This window comes from Pristis pectinata, chromosome 22, assembly GCF_009764475.1.
Source record: "Pristis pectinata isolate sPriPec2 chromosome 22, sPriPec2.1.pri, whole genome shotgun sequence".
Taxonomy (NCBI): Eukaryota; Metazoa; Chordata; class Chondrichthyes; order Rhinopristiformes; family Pristidae; genus Pristis; species Pristis pectinata.
In genome coordinates this window covers 7,346,329-7,369,819 of record NC_067426.1, presented here as the reverse complement: position 1 = coordinate 7,369,819, position 23,491 = coordinate 7,346,329, and the positions used below count along the sequence as shown (strand labels likewise).

The 23,491-nt window shown below is 37.6% G+C and overlaps 1 protein-coding gene across 1 annotated transcript; it reads right to left on the bottom strand.

Moving 5' to 3' along the window:
- Positions 1-6,933: 6,933 nt before the first annotated feature.
- On the bottom strand, positions 6,934-21,430 carry LOC127581644 (heterogeneous nuclear ribonucleoprotein R). The gene is made up of 11 exons (XM_052036204.1): positions 21,292-21,430; positions 16,969-17,140; positions 15,368-15,486; positions 14,935-15,042; positions 14,019-14,132; positions 13,373-13,549; positions 13,030-13,165; positions 10,561-10,766; positions 9,543-9,692; positions 8,351-8,472; positions 6,934-8,262 (listed from the first exon to the last, which is right to left on the bottom strand). The coding sequence occupies exons 2-11, from the start codon at positions 17,126-17,128 to the stop codon at positions 7,650-7,652; spliced, it is 1,905 nt and encodes a 634-aa protein (XP_051892164.1). The 5' UTR covers positions 17,129-17,140; positions 21,292-21,430; the 3' UTR covers positions 6,934-7,649.
- Between the last annotated feature and the right edge of the window lie 2,061 nt (positions 21,431-23,491).

Genomic DNA, 23,491 nt, shown 5'->3' with positions numbered 1-23,491 from the left:
TGCTCATACACACACTTAAATATGCAAGACAGGAAAGTAGGCCACTCGGCCCCTCAAACCTACTCTACTATTTAATGAGATAAATTTCATAATTTTCAGATTAGCCATTAAAACACTTGTGCAAAACTAGCCCTTCACATTTGACATGAGAAAACTGTCTACTACAACTTCCTGTTATTACTTCCAATTGGTGCAATACCACTGGCATCTTAACACAAAAGCAGACCCCCAATTTTCATTTGGCTTAACATGCTGAACACAACCAGTAAAGGGAAACATTTGCCACACTACTCAAAGACCAAGTCATCCCGAGCAGCAAGTAACAGCCAGAACCACCGAGACACTATAACGTCAGAGAAAAAAAGCTTGAATGAAATAAAAATAGTAATGGTAGACCTACAAACCACTAATGCGTGGAGCAGCCTACAAGGGGCTAGTGCACAGAAAACTCAGGAAAATACTCACATGTGCATTCTCAGACCAGTAGTGTATAAAGCTTTGCTATTCAAATAGATTCAAAATTCTTCTCTAAAATGTTTACTTGCATCATTTATATCTTCAATTGTTAGAATTCCCAAATTTGCTAAAAATATCTTACTTCGGATATTATTACAGTATTTTCTAAGAGATTAGTAATTTTAAAGCTTTTCACATTATCAGAGAGGAAAAGAAATTGTATTAAACTAAATATCACAGGTTCACAAATATAGGCCAGCCACACTTATTTCTGATGCCACAAACATTAGGAATAAATGTTTGACTGCAACTCCTGCCCATTCTGTGGTTTTGCATTCAATTCTATTCCATTCCATCCAGTCTAATTTCAATCTCCTCCCCCCCCCCGCCCATTTTATACTTAGTTTTGAAAAAACTTCTCCCCCACTTGCATTTGTCCTTTGACTGTTTAAGAATGTAGTAGCAAACTTTCAGACATGGGTTTCATTGAGAATTTTTTTTTAAGGACTTATTAATTCAAGCACATGTGTTTGAACAAACAGATGAATCAGAAACTGAGATAGGCCATTCAGCCCCTTGAACTTGCTCTGCTAGTTAATAACAGCTCATCTAATTGTAACCCCAACTCCACATTCCCATCACCTTTTGGTAACCTCTAAAGCTGCCTTAAAAACATTTAAAAACTTTGTTGTCACCATTCTGAGGAAGAGAGTTACAAAGACTCACAACCCTATGAGAAAAAAAAAATTCCAATACAGATCCTCTCCAGCTTATGAACATGCGACTTATGTATATCCTGTACATATGAATGAGCGTTTGAGAAACTGGTGGAATGGAGATGCTGGCTGCTGCAGGCATCTTCTGCCATAGGGGAATTCGTTTTGCAGCCACATTTCTGACATCCCAACTGTTCAGGTATTTAGGAGATACAGGAACTCACCAGGTTGTGGCAGGGTTCCGTTCCTGTATCTCCTAAATGACCCTCATTTTTAAACAGTGGCCCCTTGTTCTCAATTTTCCCACAAGAGGAAACATCCTCTCCACATCCAGCCTGTCAAGATCCCTCATGATCTTGTATTTTAATCAAATTCTCTCTCACTCTAAGCAAGTGCAGATAAAAGCCCAATTTGTCCAACCTTTTCTCACAAGACAATCTGCCCTTTCTGGGTATTAGCCTTGTAAACCTTCTCCACAATGATTCCAATACACTGGCATCCTTTCTCAAATAAGGATACTGCTGCTTCTGATACGGTCTCACCAATGTCCCACATAAAAGCATAATCCTCCCAGCTACAGCATTCAAATCCCTTCCCAATAAATAATATTGTTAATTTTTCTTAATTACTTGCTTAGTAGCCTTTTGAGAATCATGCAATAACACATCCATATCCCTGTGAATTTGAGTTCCACAATCTCTCATCATTTATATAAGCTTTGTCTGATTTGGCACAGAAATAATTTCATATTTCCATTTATTCCATTTGCCACATCTTTGCCCAGTCCACCTATGTCCCTTTTTAATGTCTTCTACATAGCTTACTTCCTTAGATACATTATGTGCAATTGCTTTGTAGATTTCATCCAGATGAGACACAATACATGCCAGTGGTTTGAGCAAAAATGAGAAGTTAACCTTTCACTATCCATCAACCGCTTACTGAAATCATGAAAGTTAAATTAACTTTTAACTAGCTACCAAAGATAAACGAGTTTTCAAAAACTATTGTTCAACATAATGCATTAGAATGAAATATCAGAAGCCAAACAGTCTTGCCATTATCTAAGGAATTAAGCAACAGCACAAATGCTTTGGTTTCTTCCCACAACCCAATGAGGGGTTGTAGGTTAATTGGCCACTATGTTCTCCCTAGTGCATAGGCAAGTGGTAAAATCTGGGGGGAGTTGATGAGAATGTGTGGAAATTAAAAAAAAATTGGACTAATGTAGAATCAGTGTAAATGAGTGGTGATGGTTCACGTGAACTCAGTGAGCCAAAGAGCATGTTTCCGTGCTGTATTTCAAATCAATACTAGTTCAAATACTTATAGCTGAATAATGAATGTCAATATGAAAGCCTTAAGATCTAAAGCTACAGTAAGACTCTTCCAGATGCTCTTGACCTCCATAGTATTTCACTTAATTGCCTTTGTTTTACACTAACCCCTCCCATCGGGCAGAATATACAAAAGCCTGAAAACACATACCACCAGGCTCAAGGACAGCTTCTATCCCACTGTTACAAGACTATTGAATGGTCCCCTAGTATGATAAGATGGACTCTTGATCTCACAATCTACCTCACTATGGCCTTACACCTTATTGTCTGCCTGCACTGCACTTTTTCTGTAACTATAACACTTTATTCTGCATTCTGTTGTTTTTCCTTGCACTACCTCAATGCACTGATGTGATAAAATGATCTGCACGGATGGCATGCAAAACAAAGTTTTTCACTGTACCTCAGTATATGCCACAATAAACCAAAATCAAGACTAGGGACTGAATGCAACAGATTATTAGGAAAGAACAAACCACGTTTCCCTTTTTTCCCCCAATAAACGAGCATTTCAGGAATTATAGGCTGGCAATTAGAAATGTGGCTAATAGCTCCCCAGTCCAACTCGTTGAGACTATTTTCAAATATAGATTACCTATAACCCTGAAAGTGATCAGTTAGTTTACCTGTTTAGCCAATCGCAAGTAACCAAAATTTTCAATTTTTGTCCTTTCCCCTGCCCTGCAAACTTCTACCTTTCGTTACTGAGATTAACCAACGCCCTCTGCAGAACTAACTCTGGAACCAGAAAATGGTCACAGTTCAGGACTAAGAGCACTTTGACTGTCCCTACCTCCTCAGCTATGCTTACAGATGGACAATCAAACAGAAAGTGATGGCAAAGAGTAAAGTTTTGTTTTTGGATGTCTTTGAGGGAGAAAACTGGTCCTTTCTTTTCAGAGCTGAGCAACAAGTAATATTTTTCACTATCTTTTTATTCCTCTTTGCTTAGAGGAAGGTAGAGCTCTCAGTTCTAAATGTTACATGCAAGACCATTAGGAAGTAGATTAAATTGCTACAATTATACAAATACTTCACAAACTCCTTAATAGTGTTGTCATCTGCCAAACTGTAATATACAACAACATCTAGGATTTTGCTTATTATTGCCTGAAGTTCATTTAATTTCATGTGGCAACCCTATTCATGTAAACAGATAGAGAATCCAGTCTGGAATTAGAAAACAAAAGTGATCTTCAGATCAAGTGTTATAATTCTGCACAGGAATTTTAAGTTTGTATGAGTCACTGTTCAATGCACTATGTACAAAACACCTGCAGATGTCACTGGGTCCAGGTCACACCAACAAATGACTTACTGCATTGACGGCACCATCTGTGAACTCATTTTGTACTGCATGAGAGCAAACAGGAGAACTGAACCATCTGTTCTCCAAATGGATGTGTAATGGTATTGTTTTTACTCAAATTTAAAGAACAAAATTATGCAACTGGCAAGGCGTATACTTACATCAAATTCCCAACATAAATCTGATTCACAGGCAGTGGAAAAACACAAAATAAATCAACGCTGCAGACAACTTTAGTAGTTTGCTTTCTCAGAGCAGCACTTGTTCTTCAATAATGTAAGTATTGAAAATAACTAAATTATTCCAGAAATGGAGCAAATGTCAATTTATTTTAAAGAAACTGCCCTGCTGTAAGTGCATCAAAAACAGGAGTTTCTTGAACTCCCAGCTCAGATATTACAAATATTTACTGAGCAGCTTTTTAGTGGTTTATTTTTCCAGCTTTAGTTAAACCACAATGAAACACTTAAGACCAATTTGTGAAAATTCTTAATATCAATAATCTTAAAAAAATACTATTGAGACAGTACAAGTTCCACCAAACTTCAGGACAAGTAGTTTGCTGTTGCTCTTAAAAATAGTCTTAGCAAATTCAACCTGATTCTTAAATTGAATCAACTTCAACTTTCCCTTACGTTACAGTACAATCTTACACACACATTCCCTGATACCTTACTTCAACTCAGGTTCCATCCAACTTTCCATTTTAATCTCTACTGCCATCTCCTGACATTGATATTCAAAAGTAAACAATTTAAGTTTTCATGCTTTAGTAGAGGCCTTAATTTTTGCATTTAATAATATTAGCTAACAAGTTGTATTTGTGTCTCTTGAGACTTACCCAACATCTTGGAACTCAACTGTAGAAGCAGAATATGATATTCAAATGGTCAACTATGCCTCCAATATTCTTGAAAATATGAAAGTGAGACTGTATAACTCTGGATTAACAGCTTAAAATGCACACACATAAAACTTCTGATTTGTACCTAAATTCAGTCTGAGATAACCATTTTTCAATTCAGGCACGGCAAAGCCATGAAACTCTCAGAAATATGTGGTCTACTTCTCCGAACCATAAAGAAATCGCAAGAGATCATTACAACAGGCTGTTAATGACCCCAAAAGCTATTTTAAAATATTCCAAATACCCAACTTCCAAGTTACAATCAAAATTATGAACCAAAAAATATCCAAGTCAGGCCAATAAAATCCAGATAAATTTGAAGCTGGTGTGAAATAAAGTAGAACTCCTACAGTAGCAAAGCTGGAAGGAGAACATGATCCAAGGCAATGGGAACATAATCATCTAAAATCATTCTTAATAAACCTCAATCTAATGCATTCTTCAGTTCACTTTTACTGAAAGCAGCCATAATTCTACTGATTCAATGTTATTGCAAGTATTTTAGTTTTTTTTGAATTAAAAGAATTGTGTTGAATGCTATCCCAAGGTCTCAATGAGTTTACCCATATGTGGCCACACTAGAAACTAGCACATTTCAGCTTGTTGGATAAGCTACATTAGGGAAGTACGCTGAACAGGCCCTTGGCCTCAATGCCACTTTCCTGTGTGATCCCCAATTTCCCTTGGCCTTCAATACGAGTAACAACTGTTCCAGGGGTAGAATTCCAGAGATTTACAAACCTGATTAAAATTATCCCTCTCCCCAGTCTTGAATACGCAACTCTACAAAAGACCATACTCTAGTTGTAAACTCACCACCATCATTCTCATGTTCTTTACCCACCAAGCCTCCTTTGAACAGTGTGCTTCAATGAGATCCCGTCATTCCTCTATACTCCAGAAAGTATATCTCCAGTATATTCAACCTTTCCTCTTTAGATAACCGCTTCATTCCATCAATCTTCTCTGCCCTGCATCCAAGCCTTCTTATTGAAACAATAACCGAACGTTATACTTCAGGCGTGATCTTGCCAAAGCCTTGTGAAGCCATGACAAGACTTTGATTTTTGACTGCATCTCAGCAATCCATTAGCCTTCCCAATTACCTGCTGCATTTATTTGCTAACTTTTTGTTCTTCAAATTGACATCCAAATGCACTTAACCTTTTCTCCAACATTTGGTGGCTAAGTTTTAAACCTGCCTATAGCAGCCTTGAATACCCAAATTACTCAAGAAATTCTAAAACGCATCTTTACACCCTCTCCATCATAAAATATTACACTTTCAAAGTAAAAGTCACTGAGACTCATTTTAAATACCTGGCACTAAATCAATGGCAAAGATCAATATTGCAAAGCTGCCAGTCACATAAACCCTTTTGACACCCTCTTTTCTCATTTGACCCAATACTTCCACGTTCTGATCCACATGCAGGATTCTATGGAATGAGCTACATTTGTTCATTAGCAGTGCATTTAAGGAAACTTTCTCTGCAGCTCTGGCAGGACAAATTTCCAGAAAACATTTTCATACATTAGCTTCAATTTGATAGTAGCATAACTACCAGAATATATCTTCCAAGAGTTTGATGGTACAATTCTAAATGTCTCACCCTTTGTATTCTCTCCAACATAAAATACTGCAGTTACCAAAACTTGTCCTAAAAAGCTGACACCCACTGGCAAAGGCAGCTTACTGGCACTGGGTATACAGATATAATACAAATTCTCTTTTGGCACAATAACTCCAAGAGGTACTTCCCACTGGTATCAGCTCTTAGAAGAAAAAATATGCATTTACTTTTTTGTAAAATGGTACCAGGATGGCAAGGCAACCATCATGAGACCACTAACATCTATCAAGTGTACATTTTAAATTCTGTAAATTGAAAAGAATAGAAAAAATGTCACTGCAATTAAACTAAGTATCCAAACTCTTAACAAAAGTAACACACATTAAAATAGTAAAGAAAACTATTAAACACACATTCAGAACTGCACAACTACTGAAAACTTCATCTTTTACAAAATCTATACTTTCAATCCTTTTTTCCATTGCGGAAAAACAAGGCCGTATAAAAAGGCAAACTATTAAATTTGATCACTCACATAAGCAGTTTTTTTTGGGGGGAAGCTGTTGGTTTGAAGGTAATCACATTTCTAATCAATCAAATTTTCAGGACACAATTGAATTTGAATCATGAATTTTTGGATAATATAGTTTTAAGTTTTATTGAAATTTGACATGAACAATAAATTGTAAATACAATCACATCAATGAACAAAACGCCACGGGTTGTACGATTAAGCCAAACCAAATTTTGTAGGGCAGATTCTTAAAGGTGTGAAGCTAACATTTTTTTTTAAAAAACACAATTTACCTACTCTACAAATGCAAAAACACAGTTAAATGTTACTTTCAGTACAAGAAAACTTAAAAATGGTTAAACTGCAAGCTCATCTTAAAACTACTAAGACAAAACACTAGCATTTACTGTATATACAGCATACTCCAATGGCAGTCTAATCCCAAAACTACAAACTAGTGAAACTGTCCAATATCAGTCAATTCTGCAAAACCATGATTGAAAATTGTGCCCAACATCTGAAAGCAAAGTCCAAAGGTTCCTTTCAAACCGCTAAAAAGTAGCTTAAAAACAAAATAAAAAGCATCTTTCCCCCAAAGAATTGGTAAGGGAGAATAAGCCAGAAATGTCCAAGTGCATTTATGGAAAAAAAAATCTGGTATATACAATAGTGATTCTTGATGTCAGCAAAATGCAAGTGGCAGCCAATCTGTACTGAAGGATGTAGAGTTAAGCCAATCTGTACTGAAGGATGTAGAGTTAAGCCAATCAGATTTGAAGGTTGCAGAGTTTAGCCAATCGGGTCTCAACAATTTCAATGAAACCCCCATTTGTTTACTTCCATTGCTGCCCATAAGTATCCTGATAAAACTCCTGGTTGTCATTATTGTAACCATAGTTACCAGAATAATCACCACCTTGCTGAAGAGGCTGCTGAGCGATGGGTTGGGAGCCCCAATTCTGTTGGTTGTTGGTCTGGCGTCGTTTGGAATCTGGCTGGTTGTACCCATCGGCTTTTCGCTTTCCTCCTACGTTACCACCACGGTTACCTCTGCCACCACGGGCACCACGTCCTCTTTGTGGTGGCTGTGGGCCCCCTCTGCCACTCCTAGCACCTCTTGGAGGTCCCATTGGTGCTCCACGTTGAGGATATCCTGCCCTTCCTCTGGGTGGGGGTACACCACGACCTCTGGGAGGGGGAATTGCACTTCTACCACCCCTTCCACCTCTTCCTCTCTGGACTGGGTATCCATCATCATAACCATAGTATGGATCTTCATATCCACCACGATAATCATGATAATCATAGCCATAGTAATCATCATAGTAATCTTCATAGCCATAATAATCTGGGGGATAGCCATAACTACCTCCTCTACTTCCACGGACTCTGCCCCTTATTGGAGGTGGCATACGGGGTGGGGGGTAGTAATAATAGTCTTCATACCTATAAAAGAAAGTTTTGTTAGACAGATAAAAAGAAAATACTACAACAACACATCAGTTGCACTTTTTCTCCACAAGTAACAACTTACACTTGAGTCCTTGTAGCCTGTCTTTGAGCCTGACGTTCCTTCTTTTTCTTGTCTGGTGGCTTTGCAAGAACTATTTCAATGTCTTCACCTTCAATTTCTCTTCCATTCATTTGATTCATTGCCTGTGAAAGAAAAAAATATTACAACTTACACAAGGAATCCATTCAGATCAATTCACGAGACCTCACAGGATTTTCCTTCCTGCATCAGCACATCCTTTGATTGGAAATGAATCTGAGGAATCAACTGAAAATAGTTGTATTTTGAATCCATTGAGGTTTGAACTACCCAAAAACAAATTCTGATAGAAAACTGTTGATGTAATAACTTTATATGTACTTTTTCTGACACAGACTTTACTGTTTCAGTTTTAAATTAACAGGCAAAGTTTCTGAGAATATGGATCGTGGGTTGAATATCAATTACTTCTTTCTTTAATTATTACTATAAATGCTTATGTCAAAAACAAAACAAAAACTAGCTAAGTGCAGCATGCAGGGGGAAAACTGGAAAAAAAATTATGCAAAGGGAGGAGGAAAAAAACCAAGTTAACTATATGAAGGAATTCAATTTTTTTGATACACATGAATAAAAGTGAGGCTGAAGAGGACAGAGCAGAAGCATCAGCTAGGATAAAAATAGAAAGGAAAAAGTGCTAATACGGTTAGCATCACTCGAAGTGTAGATAAGGTTGCTATGGAAAGATAAGATGGTTCTCACCATCATCAATTTTCCCTGTTTATGGGATGTTACAAGTGGGGGAACTGCAGATGTTACAGTCCTGGTCACAAAAGGAGCAAAACAAATCTCCTCTAAGGGACAACCAACATGATTTATTAAAGGAATATCGTCCCTGACTAATCCGATGAGTTCACTGAAGAAAGGGTTAATGAAGGTTGTGGGGAGTGAAATCAAATGAGAAACATTTTACCGTACAAAGTAACATTTGCAGAAATTATACACATACCAAAAGGCCAACATAAAAAAGGCCATGATCGATTTTGAATTATATATAGCATTAGATTCAATAAGATAAACCCCTGTAAATCATCAATACATTGATGCTTCAAAAACAAAATCAATGAACTTTATTAATACTGTAATTTCTACAAATCTGGTACTTCATGCCAATGGCAATCCACACAGTCCTTATATTAACTGAAATAGGTTATCCATTTCAATCTGTACAAACCTTTACTGCTGCATCACGGTCCTCAAAATGAACAAATGCATAGTCTTTCAATTTTTTCACACGTTCCAGTTTTCCAAATTGACTAAAAGTTTTTTCTAGGATTTCTTCTGTAACAGAGCTGGCCAGGTTTCTTACAAATAACACTTTGACCTGTACACAACAGCAAAAAGGGATAGAGATGAACAAAATCAGTTAATGGTAATATGCTTTCAAACCTCAATGGTAAAACATAATACTGTACAACAAAATGGCACACCTCTGGGTTTCAACAGATTACTGGTAAACATTCAAACAATTGTGACAATAATAAAACATATAGATTTAGGAGCAATGTGAAGTTAATAGAAGCAACAGAACTACAACATGGAACCAACATGGATTTAAGATTTTCATTGCTAAATTATGCACACAATTAGCTTTAAAATAGACATCAGAATAACCATTACAATGCTGAATAATGAGACTTCAAAACCTCATTTGACATCAGACTTTAAATAGCACAAGGGCCAAGATTAGTCATATAAAGCCAAGTTATTGCCATTACCATTTTACATTTCAAGTTAGCACATGATGCCTTAGCTCAAGATTTAGTTTACAATAAATCTAAATCTGAGTGAGATTGGCATCTTGTAATACAACTTTTCCTATTTATAAACAGGAAATGTTCTTGTTTATAAAATTCCTTTCATTCAATAGTGCTGCTGCCTTGCAGCTACAACCAGGTTCAATCTCGACTTCTGGTGCAATCTGTGCAGAATTTGCACATTCTCCCCTTGACCACATGGGTTCCTGCCACATCGCAAAGACATATTGCTCAGCAAGTTAATTAACAACTGTAAAATACCCTGGTGAAGCTGGGTAGTCGAAGATCTGTGATGAGTGGGTAGGTGGGGGCTTGATTAGTTTGTGCAAAAAAAAGGTTACAGGGAAACAAGTAGGGGAAATCGAACTGTTCTGTTGGGATCCAGTATAGAACAATGGACTGAACTGTCTCCTGCTGTGTCGTCTTAAGTATTACCTTTGCCATCACCTCCGGATCTGGTTCCTCTACTGGGTCTGCCCATTCAACAGTGACAACATTTCCCCAGACTTTGACTTTTCCACTCATTAATCTTCGCCTTGCCTGTGCAGCAGATTTGTGATCCTCAAATTCTAGAAAACAGAAGCCCCTGTTTTTCTTCTTATCATCAGGTTGATGATAGAGAATAACATCAGTGAGACCCTCTGCAGAAGAGAAGAAAAATTAATTGCACAGAAGTAATCTCTGTAAACCAACAAAGGGTCATTAGAATGGATTCTACCTTGTTTGAGATACAATTTATTAAGTTCAATTGGGCAACATACAAGACACCAGCAAAATTTATAAGGCAGTTAGCACCAATGTCATTGAAATTATATCAGATATAGGCCTTACAAGAATAGTACTGACTTGTTTAAAAGTTGATAGAATGCATAGGAGGGTCTATATCCTCAAGTGGGGGAATCCAGAACACAGCAAAAAAATTAAAATTAAAGCCAAGCATTCAGGAACCACCTTTGAACATAGCCAGTTGTGGAAACAAGAAACATTATTTCCCTAAAAAAGCTGCTGAAAAGGCAGAGGTGTTTCAATGGCAGCTTTCAAAACCGAGCTATGTTTTTATTGGGCATGGCTTTTGAGGAATTGGACAGGATGAAGGCAAGGGGAGGCTAGTATAATACACAAATACCAACAGAGACATACTAGGTTGAACAGATTGTACTGTATAAATAAACACAAAGATTAGATAATAAGCCTGACCCTTTCCTATTTGTTCCCAATATACACGCCTTCATATATTAGTTCCAATATCAAATAAGGCAGAAAAGACCAGTTACCTAATTTTGCATAATATTCAAGCTTTAAAGGCATTTATAATATTTACATCATTTCAATGCAGCTCCAAAATGTCCAATCATCTCCTGCACATGATATTGGAACTAACTAATACCATCTATCAAATTGATGAAATGAGATGGGATAGTCACAGAAATAAATGCAAGCAGAATGCATTGCATTCAAATGCAGGTCGAAAAACTTTGTTCTGCATCTTAAAACATTCTGGCCCCTACATTTCTGCACTGAAGATCTGCACAGAACAGCAGCACATTTACAAGCTGTTTCAGTTGGTACTAACCACTTACATCATTTCAGATTTTATTTTAATACCAGTTGTTCATTCTTCAACCAGTAAGGTTGAATTTAGGACTGCACAAAAGCTCAGCTGACAGTGATGTTTCAGCAGTATTTAAAACATAAAAAGGTGGAAATATTTTGATAGACCCAAAAAACGTGTGTACTAAACATGCATCCCTCCCTTTCATTCTCCCACAACATCAGAAGTAAAGCAGCATTTGGAGGTCTCAACACCATCACTTTGGCTAAGTTATTTATGAACTAGTCTAGTTGATGCTGAATAAAGAAACAATTCTGGCATAATTCTGGCAATTGAATCTCCATTCCTCCTAAGTTGCAACACCCAACAGTCTTCAAACTAATTGTGTGTGGGATGGGTATGCAGAGTAGAATTCTGGAATCCACATGTGACCAGTTTGATAAATTCACACAGAACTGAATGGAAAATCTGAAAACATTTTAGATGTTCAACCAAATATTACTGAAGACAGTTGGTTGGTTCAATTTTTGGAAGAGAAGCAAGGAATACACTCAACCACATTTGTCATACTTTGCATTATACCAGCTGTCCAAAATGCTCAATCCTTCTTTTCTAATCATGAATACCCTTGACTTGATGCAGAGGTAATAATTTAAAATTGTTACTTATTCTAATCAAACGGCCCAAAAATTTAGACCGTACATCCCACTTTTAAATCTTGATGAAAAAGAATATCTGCAATGGTGACTACACTTTTAAAGACAATTAAGAGACATAATGGTTAGCTATAAAGAACTGAAATTCGTGAAATATTTTTCCATGATCTCAAGATATCCTAAAGCACTTTACAGCCAATTAGCATGTTATACAGGGAAATGTGTCAGCAGACGTGCTCACGCAGGATCCCATAAAACAGCAAGATAATGATTGAATAATTGTTCTTCATAATGTTGGCTGAGAATAGAGTGACGCCTTGGGGATCAAAGGAGTTCCTACTGCTCTGAAATAATGCAATGATCCTTTCATGCCCACCTGAGGGCAGACAGGGTGTTGATTTCACTACTCATTAGAGAGAGCACCTATAGCACTGCAGCATTTACTCAGAAGTGAATAATAGAAGCACATGGGCCAGATAAATACAACTGTCCAAAATTAGCAAAAAGTAAAATGGCTTGCAATATGCCATTTTTTGGAGTAAATGATCAAATTACTTAGAAATAATGAACAGGAGTTGGATCGCAAAATAAAGAACACAGGTTCCCCAGTTCAATACAAAAAACATATCAGATCTTTAAACTTAAGCTATATTGAAAAACAGTTCTTTCTGGCATCCAAGAATCCTCTGACCTGACCTGTGACTTTGCTGAATTCTTCCATTATGTTTTCCTTGGTCTTGTTCTTTGGAATAGAACCAACAAACAGCCTATTGTTGGCCACAGAAATGCAAACTCCAATGTGTTTACCAGGACGGATTTCATAATTATCACACTACAAAAGAAGATGCAGAGATTCAACATGTCAAAATTTGTGCAGTGGTCCAGTAACATTACTGTGACTTTTAAACTGAAACCCACTTTAGTATACTACTGTTGTACTAAAACATTCAAAAGAATCAGCCATATATCCCAAATATTCAATCTGCTTCATACACGAAGTTTGGAGTGAGGATTAAAAATAAAAATAAAAAATTCTTACCAGTTTGACAGCCTCTTGGGCTGCATCCTTGTTGCAGAATGTCACAAATGCATAGCCACGGTTCTGACCTGACAAAGGGTCCATCATAAGTCGTAGGTCCCAAATGGAACCAGCTTTTTCAAACAATGGAACGAGTTCATCTTCATACAAATCTCTGGGTATCTTCCCAACAAATACCTAAGTATCCAAGCAATTAAGTTGCAAAATTTATCAGAAAAGTTTTCCATGCTACAACTCCATGTACTTTGGTCCACGTAACCAACGTAATACAAATTACAATCAAAAGATGTATATGACTTTTACATCTAGATTTCAATGTAGATAACAGATGGTAGGATATATAGTTGGGTAGATTGAAGTGTGGGAAATTTCTAATGATTCCAGAAAAAAAGTTACCCAAATCAAGTATATGTGCTTTTCCTTTAAAAGGTTGGTGTTGTACAGAAGGTAAAAGCAATTATTTGGCAAGTATCAATTTCACAGTAGAATTCCTTGCATTCCTATTCCCTTTCCATAATTGAAACCAATTGCCCCCATGGTTGATTGAAAAGCCTCATCAGTATGTTCTAAATTATGATACATTCTGTACGTCATTGAACTAATTTAATAGTATGGACCATACATCACATCATATTAAATTACTAACCTCTGTTCCAATTCCAGGTTGTGGCCCTGAATGCACACCATCAGGAGGAGGGCCACCGTACTTCCTTTGCCCTGTGGTTACATCCAAGGTGTACCCTGTTCGTTCCAGCAGTGCCTAAACAATGTATTAACAATTTAATGCAAGATCTTTACCAGCATACAATTTATATTATGTGATGAGTATTTTAGGAAGCATTTCCCCCCGCCACCAGAAGTAACAGGGTGAAATACAGACAGAATCAGAGTCAACCTGTAGTTACAAATAAATAGGTTAAACAAATTTAATTAACTTTACTTCTTCTATACATGTGACAGTGCTTCAGTAATTTCAAAATTTTCATGCTGCCATACCTCCCCTAAATCCAAATATTTTTTTATGGACCCAAAATAAGGCATCAACACAAATTTTCAATGTTGAAACATCATGTCAACATCTTTCATGAGGAACACTAACCCTTTCACCTTTGTTCTCAAACTGAAACCACACTTAAGCTCCCAGACCATTTGGTCACTATGCCTCCTTCACTCCATGTTCTCTTTAAACTTCCCCAAGCTTACCATTTCTCTACACCTTCAAAAATTTCACTAACCACATTATCCTCCACTGTGAATCAACCCACAATAATTTTGTTCCTGATGTCAATCTCCTGTTTGGCTCAGACAACCTGGTCAACCACTTCACAAAGAGTACACTTTCTGGTATATAATAAGCATACCAAACTAAAATTACAGTAACACTATAATACTGTAGCTATAAAATCATATTTAATCCAAATATGTTTTTGCAGACTTTATTGGGAACTAATTCCCAATATTGTTTAATACTTTTCCCATCATACCTATCACAGTCAAACTGCTCTGACAAATGACCCTCATTTCCACTGAATTTAACCAACCTACCTTCCAAGATATCTTACCTTAATTTTTGACTCATCAGGACCCTTTGTAGCATCCTGTACTTTGCTACCCTGCTTCTCCCTTTGTCTGTAGGTCTTCATTACTCCACACAGAAAGGCACTTTTATTCTAGAAATTAAAAAAGTTGGTACAAATAATTTTAACCTGCAATGCTGGATGAAAACACCACTTCAAATGAAGCCATCACGTATAAAGAACTGTGTTTTATGATGTCAAATGTCACTAACATTTTTTCCAAAATATAGGTTCAATCTATAATCACTGTTATTTAACATTTTTTGATGAATTCTTTTGACATCCAACTTAAATTTACTCTTCCCTGTGAAAATGAAAGCAACTAAAATCCATCTTTTTAAATTCACCAAATGTCAAAAAGTACATTCTGTTCAATAACCACTGCATACCAACAGTGCAGATATGCATTTTATAGTACCTGCACGTGTGATAGGTCACTTTCTTTAAACTGTTGCAATACAGACAGTGCTCCTTCTTCATTGAACTCTCTGAGGGCATCAATGGCTCTTTCATCAAGATCAGCATAAGATACTAATCCTGCAAGAAGATTCAATACAAAACTATTAGACAATAAAAGGTGGTTAAACACTGTGCTTTTTTCATATACAGAAGTGTACCAATAACATGACTACCTTCCAAAATTTGTAATTCTTTCTATTTAATGTTAGGAATCAAGGAAAAGAGATATGGCACCATGCGATGTCATTACTTTGGTTTCTGCCTTGTCTAATTTTTCTTAAATCCTGTGTAGTGTGCCAATTTATTGCCCACGTTAACAGCTCTCAGTTTTCATAACCTGCTTAGTTCAAAGTGTTGAAAAGAATACGAGTTTCTCATGTGTTCATTAGTTATTTGCATACCAAATCAACATATGTAAAAGTCTTTGAAAGATGCAGGAAAAACTGCAGCACATGTATAACGCAACAAAATTCAAATCCATTTAGGTATTTTGTACACGCTATTTTGTATTGGAATATGAACAATTCCATTTAACTTAACTACATACTCTGCATCGGACAGTTTACAATTCAGCCCCTAATACTGCCAATTTTCATCATTTCAACCAACTTAGATTCTTAGTACCAAATACATAAATAAGCAGCAACTGACATGGGCAATTTTAATTTTTAGCACAGCAACCTCTGCAGGTGTTACAGGGATGACAGTCACTCAAAGCCCTTTCTTTGCATGCAGTTTTAAATTATTTCATTTTTTGTTACTGGGTGCTTTTTTTGGTACATTGTGAACTTTATATCAAAACTAACTGAATAAGAATAGTCCTTCAAATTACTTAGCTTCATAGCCACAGGTAAAATATAAAACAATAAGAGTGCATAATAGGGCAATCACTGAACACCTCTAGATATTTGATAAAATATCACAATATTTTAAGTTAAACAAGTACTCCATTACTGGAAGCAGTTCAAAACCATTGCTCACCAGCATATGCTAAAAGCATATTGCATAACTCCATTTTATGGTTATCGATGCAGCTTAATAGACATTAGAAGTTTAGGTGGGGCTCAAAATTATGAAAAGTTACAAACTAATATCAATACAGTTAACAATTAAGCTAAGCAAACATATTTATTGAAATGCTTCAAAATAGCTAGGCATAAAATGCATATATTGTAGTTATTGCAAAGAATGTCAATGAAGTTCACTGCTTTTGTTGCTTTTTCAACTTTTACTATTAAAATACAGGAAGCTTATTTTAATTCAGTTCAGTAGCAATGAGCATTGTCAGCAGTTGCTTCTGCTTACTATTGATTACAGTAATTTAATTTTGAGCCTTACATAAATGAATGAAACACAAAATAATGCACTACCAATACCACTACAAATGCTGGCAGAAATTACACAGCAATCTCTTTTGAATTCAACAAATACATCAAGTATCAAATTCACCTTGCTCAAATTTGTTGTCAGGAACAAGTCAAATATTTTTCAGTTACATATCATGTTCAGGTTAAAGCAATAGTTTGGACTACTAAAATCACAGGTCTTGACATATTATACCTGTTTGAAAGATATCATCTAGCCTTTCTGCTACTTTCTGTGGCAAGCCAGCATCTATTAGCACCTGGTAGTGTTCTGAATGGGTGACAGCAGATGAGGTATCCATGGGTTCTTCCTCCTCCTTCACCTGCGCTGCATTTCCATTCACCTCAGTAGCCATTTCTAATTATAGCTGGAATGAAAAAAGATATTTAAGACAATTTTTTCCCTCTGCATATCAAATGGTCACAAGGCTTTATTTCAAATGCTATGTAAACAAGGGGATTGGGCTGTCCAGTGGCTACAACTCTGTCCCTACACTTCTGGGAACAGAGTTTAGGTACAGCCTAGACATGAGATGAAAAGATCCTTCTGTCCAAAAAGCATTTAAAGATCCAAAGATAAGCCTGGGCGTTTCTCAGTTGACTGTAGACCACAATGCAAAATCTGTTCACTATTCACCACTCAGAGATGGCTAGTGTAGGAGATGGAAATGTCACGCTGGTTCAGTAGGGGTGCTCTGAGCTTGGAATTCAGGAACCTTAGTAAATCTGCGAAGAGTGAACTTGATGCTACATACCCAACTGGAATAACAGTCGACCTGATGGTGCTTGATGCTGGTACTTGTTACAGAGGAAGATCTTCTAGTACTGAATTATCTCAGCAAAGATTTATCAAGAACACTTATTTAACCTGCTAGTATTTTAAACAAATTTGATAAGCCCTCCCAGCGTTATCTTCCAACATCGAATTATTCAAGCAAAATTCATTAAAAAAAACACCAAAAGAGGAAAAAAACCAGTTCCTGGACAGCAGAACATTTTTTCCAAATTAAATTGAACAGATTCCTGAATGAATGAAAACAAGTCCAAACCTTAAAATAAATGTGCAGTTCAATAAATGATTCAAGTAAAATTCATAAAAAAACTAAACCACCAGAAATGAAGAAAAAAAAGCAGTTCCTGGACGGCAGAAGATGTTTTTAATCAATGTATAATTCTAACGCAGACTGAGCATTTTCCTGAATGAATGAAAGAAACAGCCAAGTCTTAAAGTAAGTCTGCAGTTCAAAGATTTCATAGAAGCTGCATTTGTGCAACTTATGTTTTACGTGGTGCACATATCAAAATATCTACCAAAAATTAATTGACAATGGTAATGAAGGAAAAGCCAAAGATGAAATCAACTTATGCAAGTTGTGCTATAGCTGAAGACCTGAACAAGTACTTTGCATCCATTGGCCAAATTCCTCTTTCAAAGATTATGCCAATGTGACAATAAAGGAAAGCAAGGTACAGACATTCAGCAACATCAAAATAATGTTCTTGGATTATTGGACTTTAAAATAAAAATATCAGCTGCTTCAAACAAGATGAATCTGAGGTTGTAACAGTAGCAGAAATAGTAATTCCTCAACCCTCGTCGAATATGTTAAGAGCTGCACGAGGACCAGAGTGTTTCAAAATATTACAATTATGTCCAAAAAGGAGAGAAATAAGCTCAGTATCTACAAACCAGTCAACCTAGATCACCTGAAATCTCCCCAGAATAAATTAATTTTTATTGGGAAAAATGAATGACAACCAATATATTTGTTAAAGGCAAATTTGTGTCTTACTAACCTTAATGGCTCTTGAATATAACAGAAAGAATCAATGAAGGTAGTACAGTTGCTGTTTGTATACATGGGTTTCAAAGATGTATATCATCTAATATGTTAAATAACATTTTACAAAATTGTCAATGCGATGCAAAACCAATGGCAGCAAAAATGTGAAATTTGCAAAGAGACAATAAGTAGTAGTAACAAGCTATTCTTCAGATTGGAGGGAAGTTCAAAAATATTAAAACAATTGCTATTTGAAATATATATTAACACCAAACAGGACATGGGAGCACAATTCTAAAGCAATTAATGATAAACCAAAACTGAATCTTAATTCAAGAAACAATAGATTGATAAAAGGAACAAACGCAGAAGACTAAATTTAATGCAGATGTTATACTGGGAGACAGCATCTCTCAGTTTAAATAATGAAAGGAAAAACAGCAGAGAAATTTGAAACTTCACACACACAAATCCCTGAAGGCAGCAGGCACTTAAAACTTAAGTACCGCAACAGTTTATTTTGATGAACAGACATACAGAATATAAAAGCAATCTACACATTTACAAATTACTGCTTACTCTCCAGCTATTTCTTCGTAATTCAGGGAGAATGTCAAAGCTTTGGAAACCCATCTAACAAGAATGATAACAAGGATGAGGCCCCAGATGCATGAAGAGATTAGAAGTGACTTTAAATACAATAAAGAATGGAAGAGATGGAGAGAAAAATGCAGAGAGACGGAGAGAGAAATGGAGAGAGAGCGATGGCAGGTATAAAACAAAGCACTGCAGAAGGTGGGAATCTGAAATAAGAAAATGTCTCAGAGGTCAGGTAGCATTTGTGAAAGGAAAAACAAAAGTTAATCTCTCAGGTCGACTCTTCCTTTTACCAGAGAGCTTGAGTGACCTGGGAGTTTTAAGGGCTCGGTGGAGACCATTTGAAAAGCTCTTGCAGAGTACCCCCACGCACAATAAATTACAGAGTTCCATCACCTGCTGTTTTTTGTTTATTTTCATGGCTTGACTGTTGTTTGAGGTGGCAGTATTTTAACTTAAACTTTTCAAATGCTGCCAAGTTAATGTTCAGCTGTGTTTCCAGTTACTCAACCAGCAGTATCAAATGCATAATATTTCAGAAACGTAAAAATAACACATTCAAAAGTGAATTACACAACTTGGAATTTACACTGTTGGCATGTTTCTGAACTATTTATTGATTAAACAGAATTTGGTGCTCCACAATGCACTCATGACAGAAAACACACAATTTCATAAATTAAACTAGCCTTCTATACAAAGCAATTCATTCCAATTTAACTTACTATGCTGTCATTTATCAAAATATTTGTCAGTTTCGAGGAAGACACAACGACAAAACATTGAGTGGACAATATTTCTACATTTAAGTTTCATGCCAAAAGAAGTGCAAGCAATAGCTGGTAATGAGTTTTTTTTAAGGCCTGGGTTTAAGCAAATTTAAATCCACAAAATACAAGACTTAACAAAAAATTAAATCTAAACTAGTTAAAAGCTCAAGACTAACTTTGGAAGCTATTATACTATCAACGGTTTCAAAACTTATTCCTTTACATACCCAAGATTAAGTTGGAAAACATGTTTAGAGTAACTCGTGTTATTACTGCCCCAAATAAAAGCTCATATACACTGATATATTGTAACAAATTCAAAATCAGAATAAAAACCCATATGTGCAGGAAGTGCCACAAGAAAATGTAACTATACATTTCGTGTAGAACTTGTGGATTTTATGGCATTTCTGGCGCTTGTATGGCTAAAAAAAATCATCGACTTAACTCATATGCTATTTAATACACGTGTACTAAAATGTCTGATATGCCCATGCGTCAACTGTGCACAACAATGAGGACCAGGCACATGCCGTATCAACGGTCGATCATGCAATAAGATACTATTACCATATTATCAAATGGCAATAACTATTCAATTTTCAGCGCACATTTGTTTTCAAAAATACATTTAAGAACTAGAAGGATTTAACTCTTCGACTATTCCTAGTCAGGGGCGCAAAAATGCACTTTTTGCTCTTACGTTTCAAAGATATCCATAGAAATCAAGTAACGTTCCTGGATTTGCAACAGAATTAGAGGCACTAAAAGCATGCTGTGCATCCAAGAAACCATGCGCCCTAAAACGCGCGCCAGTTTTCACATTTACAGAGATTTAAACGAGATCATTTAGTGCAAAATTGGGGGATTAAATAATCCCATCCCCTCGGGGCTGTGTAAATGCAAATCGTGGTGAGAAAACGAATAAAGCCAGGGACCCAGTACACGTTAAATGTATATTTTAATGTTTATTATAAAGATCTCATTTATAAATCGCAGAGAAGGGCGCACGAAGGGAGTGCTACAGCCAGAGGCCATCCAGGCGGCAGGCAGATGGCCTGAGACTCTGCACAGTTTACTTTTCTTTTATACCTCTCCCTGCAATGCAACACGTAGAAAACCCTCGCCAAACATTTGTGCAATCGCAGACGTATAGTAATAAAGATTTGCAAACAGAATTACTTCCATTAGAACCGGTTATTCCAGCCCCAGCGACACAGCGAGAAAAGGACAAAGTGAGGAGGCGCCGCGGCCTAACAGCGCGCCAGCCCTACCCTGCTGCAGTGCTTCTACAGGGAGGGGATTTAAAGTTTATTGATCACTCCCTCCCGCTACCGACGCGATGCTAGACGTGCCCTGTGCTCTTACCGTATCCGCAAGCTAGCTGAGGGCACGGCGGGCTCTGCCCCCGGTCTCCGGTTAATTGAGTCTAAAGCTGTCGATAAAATGGCCGCCACCGCCGCCTCATGGATCCCGCTCCCGGCGCTGCGCGGGGTTTCCCACCACCACCTGCACGGGGCCGGCCGGCTGCCCGGGCAACGCGGCGCCAGCCAATGAGAAGCGGCGACGGAAGCGCGCGCAAGAGTAGTGCGCTATGGCGACGGAGAAGAGGAGGAGGAGGGTGGAAGGAAAAACATGGATGGAATTGCATTGTAGACGAAGCCAATACGGAAAGGATGGCAGTAATGAAGCTTTTGTGTGGAGAATTAATCCCTATGCAGACTTGGTGGGTGGTAACGCTTTATCTCTGGAACATCGGCAGAGCGAGGAGAATATTTTCATTTATGTGGCGCCTTCCTCTACCTCAGGACCTGCTGTTCATTCGGGCGATTGTGAACGGTTGGCAGGTTCAGCGTTTGTTGTCCACAATAATTGTTATTTCAAAATAATTCTCAATTCATACCACTTCCTGTTGTATAATTGCATATGTCGCCGTCAGCACAAGCCCATGTAATTCCACATACATCAGCATCACCTCGGTTTTCATCGCATACCTTTCCTGTGCAAAGATTCCAAGTTTTTTTTAAACAGACACAAGAGACTGCAGATGCTGGAATCCGGAACAAAAAAAAACGAACTGCTGGAGGAATTTAGCGGGTCGGGCAGCATACGTGGATGGAAATTGGCAGCCGACGTTTTGGCTTCATCTGGACCCGAAATGTCGACCGTCCATTTCCCTCCGCAGATGCTGCCGGACTCGTTGATCCAGCAGTTTGTGTTTCAGTACTGAGTGTAGAGGGGAGATGGCCAGTACAAAGAGGTGAAGGGAAGGGGTGCGATAGGTGGAATCAGGTGAGGACTTTTGCATATGGCTTGGGGTAATGGCAGGTACATTTCCCTATAGAACCTGTATGGTGTATGTACTAATGAGTTTCAGGCAGCCTGTGGATGGTCTTGCAGCTGTGTCAGGATGTGTTCTTCCAGAGCACTGAGTCCTGTTTCACAGCTGTCTGGGTTAGACCTTTAATAATGGACACTGTGTCTCTTTCTATATCATCGGAAATACACATTGCAGAAGGTGTAGCTGCCTCTAGGGTGGCAAAGACACTCTGGCTGTACCTGAAGGATTTGAAGAAGGGTCCTTTCCATCACCAGCTGAGCAAGGTCTTCGTGTTTATTTGCCAGTTCTAGTAATGAGGCATTCTTCCAAATGACTGACAGAATCTGCCTTTTCCATTTCCCATAGAGCTCTGAGGGCATTCCATACAGGCCAGTGTTCTGTGAGGAACATATGGTACAGCATGGTTTAGCTGAAAGGAGCATTCATGGCTAGACCCATATTCACAATACCATGCAGAGATAAAACATTAGCACTCACTGAGATTTAATGTTTGTGTATTGAGGGTTATGCACAGTTTAATGCAACCACACATAGAGGTAGCCATTAGGATGAACGTCACATTGGGTACAGGTATATTAATCTGGCCCCCAAAAAAACAGTTCAAATGTCACAGATGTTCATCAATCTGCAGATTGTTGGTGACTTCAAGCAGAAAACAGCGGTAGGGATGGTGTTCAGTGAGGTTTTGATTTGAGTACCTTTGCTGACTGGTTTCATCACCCCTCTTGTCTGCATCTTTCCAGACAGATGTGGCAACCAAGAGAATGAACTGTGGGCAGCTTGCTTAACTGCTGGTTTGATCAGGAAGCTTTCCATTTCCCACCCATTGATTAGTACTGTGCTACTATGTCTCTGTAGTTGAGTCATACCTTACCCACCCACAAGATCACAAGACAAGGGAGCAGAAGCAGGCCATTCGGCCCATCGAGTCTGCTCCAAGGAAAAGGGAAAAAGAAATGGGGTGGGAAAAAAAGAAGAAAAGAAAAAAAAAACTATTCTAATCCCATTTTCCAGCCTTATCCCCATATCCCTTGATACCCTGACTATTTAGATATCTGTCTATCTCCTCCTTGAATACCCCCACTGATCTGGCCTCCACTGCTGTGCGTGGCAAGGAGTTCCACAATTTCACCACCCTCTGGGTAAAGAAATTTCTCCTCATCTCTGTCTTGAAACTGTACCCTCTAATTCTAAGATTGTGCCCTCTGGTCCTGGACACGCCCACCA

What these genes read in the sequence shown, in the direction of transcription:
- LOC127581644 (XM_052036204.1), bottom strand. Translation starts at nt 17,128, where the DNA reads ATGGCTACTGAGGTGAATGGAAATGCAGCGCAGGTGAAGGAGGAGGAA. An exon ending in GTGACCTATCACACGTGCAG is followed by an intron (nt 15,043 to 15,367) that starts GTACTATAAAAT and finishes TTTAATTTCTAG; the next exon opens with AATAAAAGTGCCTTTCTGTG. An exon ending in CCCAAGAGGCTGTCAAACTG is followed by an intron (nt 13,166 to 13,372) that starts GTAAGAATTTTT and finishes CTTCTTTTGTAG; the next exon opens with TGTGATAATTATGAAATCCG.